Here is a 5,881-nt window from a genome sequence, read left to right as displayed (position 1 = left end):
GGCTATTTCATTTAATAAATGTTTTGTTTTGATATATAAGTTGTTCGGGTTTTTTCATCTTAAAAAAGCGACATTAGTTTCTTGACGACCTTGTATCGAGGCAATAAGGCCAAGAAGGGGATATTGTTGATAACGATAGTTGTTTGGGTAATGGAAGTGTTTTTGTTTATATTAATTTATTGTTAATGTTTATCAGTATTAGAGATGAGTAAGAGATTCGGGTATAGTAATAGAGGTTAATGTTTTAATGTTAATTAAAATCGAAGTTATTAATAATATATTTATTTGAAGAAGTGAAAAATAATGAGTCATTTTGGTAAAAATCTTAAAAAGGTGGTTAACTTTTTTGTTTTTATTTGCAGAGATTTGATTGATGTGAAATATGTTAGAGGAGATAAAACAGGAGATGATTGAGGAAATATTAATAGTATAAATCAATAGGTAAAATATTCATAGTGTTTTTGAAATTAATGTGGGGGATAATATTCATGCTATATGAGAGATTGATGAGAAAGCTAAGATGTTTCGTAAATATATTTGGTTTAGGTCCCCTAGAGATCTTCTAATAGCAGAAAGAGTTACAATGATAATAATACATTTTTTGGAAAAATTGAGATAATAAAAAGGGGCAATTTTTTGTCATGATATTAAAATTAAACAGTTTGTTCACGAAAGCCCTTCTGATATTATTGGTAATCATATATGAAAGGGGCAGCACCTAGTTTAACTCTGAGTGATAAAATAACTATATAAGGAATTATTCAGGAAATTGTGATAGTAAATTGGAAGATAGAGAAGATGGATGACTGGTTTGTTTGTTTTTGAATTTCGCGCAAAGCTACACGAGGGATATCTGCGCTAGCCGTCCCTAATTTAGCAGTGTAAGACTAGAGGGAAGGCAGCTATTCATCACCACCCACCGCCAACTCTTGCGCTACTCTTTTACCAAAGAATAGTGGGATTGACGGCCACATTATAACGCCCCCACGGCTGAAAGGGCGAGCATGTTTGGTGTGACGGGGATTCGAACCCGCGACTCTCGGATTGCGAGTCGAGCGCCCAACCACCTGGCCATGCCGGGCCGAAGGTGGGTGATAAAATAAAATAAAATAGGAATACGGAGGAGGCAGTTGATCGAACAAGAAAATATTTTAATGATGCTTCTGAGGCGCGTTTGTTTGAGTGGGAAGAGATTAGTGGGATAAAGTCTATTAAGTTTATTTCTATTTCCATTCCAAGCTATAAGTCAGGAAGAGGATCTTATTGTAATTATTGTCCCTAGGAATAGAGCTAAAGAAAATTTATTAATAATAGGAGGAGTTAAAATTAGAAGAGAGAAGATTACAACTTCTATCAGTTGGTTATGAACCCGAGAAGATTACAACTTCTACCAGTAGGTTATGAACCCGAGAAGATTACAACTTCTACCAGTAGGTTATGAACCCGAGAAGATTACAACTTCTACCAGTAGGTTATGAACCCGAAGAGATTACAACTTCTACCAGTGGGTTATGAGCCCGATAGCTTAAATTAGCTTAATATTTGGTGTATGGCATGTTGAATTTTGATATCAGAAGAGATGGATCATACCATCAAAATTAGGTGAAGATAGGATTGGCCTATTCTATTTATTCGATCAAAATAACCCTTTACTCGGGCATTTCACCATTTTGTATGTAGAGTCATTACACTAAATACTTTTGCAAAGGAAATATTACATTTATTTTCTAATCAAAGATGACAAATTATTATATCTTAAATTGGTTATTGAAGTAAAATAAATTAGGATCCTAATTAGCATTTAAATCATAACATAAACCCCAGAAAATAAGTAAATTATAAAAATATATCTAGACAATTTAAGCATAATGGGGTGTATACATCTATAAATTATTATTATAAATAGAAATTTGTACTTGGAAATAGCTTCTTAGAAATTCATAGTATTATAAATGCATATAAATTGTTAAATATTATTTCTACTTGAGAAAAAAAAAGTAGAAATAATAAGATTATAACGTATACTAAATTTGATTTTGGTTTCTTCTTAACTATATGGACAATATTGACATAATTAGATATCTCGAATAATAAAATTATTTTTTTTTGTAATATTTAATTCTAAGTAACTTATTGCCCCCCAGTGGCACAGCGGTATGTCTTCGGACTTATAATGCTAGAATCCGGGTTTCGATACCCGTGGTGGGCAGAGCACAGATAGCCCATTGTGTAGCTTTGTGCTTAATTCCAAACAAACAAAGCTTTAGCACACAAAGACGATATTTGCACAAATTACATCATTTTCCGTTATTATTATTATTGGATAGCCCATTGTGTAGCTTTGTGCTTGATTACAAACAAACTTTAGTTAAGTTTTTGATTTAAAAAAATATTAATTTGTGTATTAGATTTATTATATTCATCTTAGGGGGCAAAAAAACAAAATGTGGATTTAAATCAAAATTGTGCATATGATTCATAATAACATAATCTGTATGAGTGTGTAACGAGCAGCCGTTAATAATTTGGACTGTCAATGGATTATTATAAATTCAATGACATTTAATGCCGATAATAGTCGAGACATTGAAAGTGTATTCGCAAAAGTCTTCAAAATGTCATCTGTTCGTCAACATAAAATTTAGTTTAAAATCGACCCTTCAACAAATTAGCTCCATTGCATGCGCATCTCTTAATCCATCAGGATATCAGCTATGACAGAAAGTTCATATACAACTTGAGTTATGCAATTATTATTCGATTTTAGCTCTGTTATTAGTCTGCCATTGTTTTAGGGATAGAATATATAATAAAGAAAGATAGACAGATAGCTCTTCTGTACTTTTTCTTTCTCTCTTAAAAGGAACTTGGGAGTTAAATACATAGCAAGCCCGTAGCCGGGGGGAGGGGTTCGGTTGTACGAACGAAACCCTCTACTCCTGCTGGAGTTCCGCTCGCCTATTGACATTTGTTATTTTTCCTGTCTTTTATGATGGCCTCTTATTATATAATTGCTTTTGTAACGCTGTTCATACATGTGGAAATAGCATTTTCATACGTATCAGAGGAAATTTACTAGAAATGTTTATTTGTAGTAATAATAAAAGAACTGTTACATATTTCGGAATATTTTTTCGGTCCTGGCACTAAAGTTACGCCCCCCCAGTGGCACAGCGGCATGTCTGCGGACTTACAACGCTAGAATCCGGGTTTCGATACCCGTGGTTGGCAGAGCACAGATAGCCCATCGTGTAGCTTTGTGCTTAATTACAAACAAACAAACTAAAGTTACACATGAAACGAGTTCCACTTTGGACCAAAAAAGAACCTCCCACTTCCAGACCTGGCTACGGGTTTGCATGGATGCTTGAAAATTAATCAGTTTCCCTTCACCATGCTCGTTATATGGGGTATTATTGAAATAATTTTTAAAACAATTAAAATATCGTATGCAATGACATGCGCGTGTATACATAAAAGTACACGTACGCACGAGAGAGTGAGAAAAAAAAACTGTTTAAAAGTGATGCGCGAGATATTGGCTAATTATGTTTGGACTGACAAAGATTATATCCACTAGTGGGGATAAGAAGCAAGACAATCTCAACAACCAAACAGCGAACTTTGTAAATCCAGTGTCGCAGTTTTAGATTAGGTGGGGGAACGGAAGTACACTGAGAAAAACCTACTTTCATTGGTGGTCAGGTGCTGAAACTTCTTCCCGACGAGTACCCGAACTGAATCCTAAAGTGGAAGAGAAAATTTCATTAGTAAATGCATATATGAATGAAATACTTCAGTTATCAGCCAAACTGGGAAAAGAAAGTGAAGTTTTTCTCCGTCTCTAGCTTAACATATTTCTTATTATGCGCACGCCCCCTGCCGAGTACCCTGTAAATCAATCGTAAATAACGACTCGAGAACAGTAAACATGTCAGTTTGGCGGGAATAAGTTTGCTTTTGATGCAGGCTGAGTCTTCTTTAGTGAACACAAAAAGTATGTTAGATCTCGAAACGTGTAATACGAAAACACTTAACATCACGTAAGTTTGACTTTGATGCACTTTTTTTTTAAAAAAAAGCTTACATTTCGTATTTGTTTTATGGAATAACTTAAATATTTTTATTTTCTTCTAAGAAGAGTAGAACCACTGGCCATAGTGGTTTTTAGATTTACCTTTGTTTTCAATAGATGATTTTGTGGAACTTACTTTTTTTTCCTCTGTCAAATTTCAATAAAAGACTAAGTTTATTTTTTTAAAACATAGAAATCTGAAGAGCCTAGTTAATATATACCCTTTTTATATTTCAAAGATTGGGTTAATTGAATTTATATTTTATCATTATTCCATTTCAAAAGTTTATAAAGGTTGTTACGTTATTGTGCGCATGGCCTGGTGGTTATGGTGCTGGACTAACAATCTGTGAGTCGCGGGTTCGAATTTTTGTCGCCGACCATGCTCGTCCTTTTAGCTGTGGGGGCGTTATAAATGAGGGTCAATCCCACTATTCATTGGTGAAAGAGTAGCCCACGACTTGGCGGTGGGTGTATCACTGCTACATTAGAGACGGCTTGCGTAGATAGCCCTCGCGTAACTTTACGCCAAACTTAATTTTGCACAAGCAATATCTAATTGTCACATTTCAACTAGGGCTTAACAGATGGAAATATATTTTACATATCAAAGAGTTCCTTAGATCAAGTTGATATTTTGTACATCGTCTTGGTATAATTACTAAGAATGTAGAGTTAATTAATCAAGAAAAGTTTGATATTGTACCAGTGTTTGTTCGTTTGTTTTAGAGCGAAGCCACATTGGGCTATCTGTTGTGTACACCGCGGAGAATCGAACTCCGGATTTTAGCATTGTAAGCCCTTAAACTTACTGCTGTCCCACCGGGAGACGTGTACTAGTGAACTCCTGCTCTCACACCGGTAAAAAATAATTCTTACAACGTCGTAATGAAAATCGAAAACAATAAAAAGTATTATTTTTTACCTTCTCCCTATATAACATAGATACAAAATGAATTACCCTCATTAAGATAACATTAAAAAGTGTGGACTTCAATATATATTATTTGCAATTAACGAGGGTTTCAGGATAACGGAGTATCGTGATAATTTACTTAAGCAAACAGTGATTGGGAGGACGAAAATAATAAATTATTTTATGCATTTACGGTGACTTACCTCTGTTTAGTAAATTATAATTAGGCAACACGTACAGTAACTGTTTTTCGAATTTAAATTAGGAACTTGTAGGAGCTTATGATGAAAACAAGGGATTCCTCGGTTTTGGAGGGCAAAGTGACTTCTATTACAATGTTCATATGGATGTGTCTCAGTATATTTAAACAAGAGAACTGTCATTCTAATGTATTTAACATGGGGGAATTTAGCTAATTATATTTAATGTATATATTATTTTCAACTATAATTCCAAGTGAAGCTTTTTTTTTTAGCTTTGAGTAAAACTAATACTTAAAAATTGTGGTAAAAACTAAATCTTCCCACTTTGTATTTTAAAGTACTAGATGCAATTGCGCATGGTCCCCGAAAGTGTTCTGTTTCAAGAGTAAATAAAGCCAAAATTAATGGTCACAAATATTTTTATTTCTTGCTTTTAAAATTCGTGTGTCATGCCTACAGAGTGCATAATTCTTCTCGTGATTCACAGTATGCGCATGTTTTACTGACGTCACAACAGTACAGGTTGCAACGTTAAGCGTCCCTTATGTGACGTCATTTTAGTGTCTACTGACTGATAATACACTATTGTATCGAAGTGCGACTGGTTAAAACAGGTGACCCCTGCAGGCGGCCTTCGGTCCTCTTTCGGGGAAATAATACACTGAACACAATTTTCAAATTCGATGA

General features: G+C 34.4%; 1 protein-coding gene across 1 annotated transcript in view; it reads right to left on the bottom strand.

Moving 5' to 3' along the window:
- Positions 1-450: 450 nt before the first annotated feature.
- LOC111084977 (NADH-ubiquinone oxidoreductase chain 2-like) overlaps positions 451-5,881 on the bottom strand; it is a 6,956-nt gene continuing 1,525 nt past the window's right edge. The window contains 5 exon segments of the mRNA XM_022381745.1: positions 451-590; positions 729-809; positions 1,107-1,227; positions 1,229-1,278; positions 3,690-3,744. Coding sequence (XP_022237453.1) covers positions 451-590; positions 729-809; positions 1,107-1,227; positions 1,229-1,278; positions 3,690-3,744 — 447 coding nt within the window.

This window comes from Limulus polyphemus, unplaced genomic scaffold (assembly GCF_000517525.1).
Source record: "Limulus polyphemus unplaced genomic scaffold, Limulus_polyphemus-2.1.2 Scaffold187, whole genome shotgun sequence".
Taxonomy (NCBI): Eukaryota; Metazoa; Arthropoda; class Merostomata; order Xiphosura; family Limulidae; genus Limulus; species Limulus polyphemus.
The sequence above is the reverse complement of the archived record's forward strand: the minus strand, read 5'-3'. Positions and strand labels throughout refer to the sequence as shown.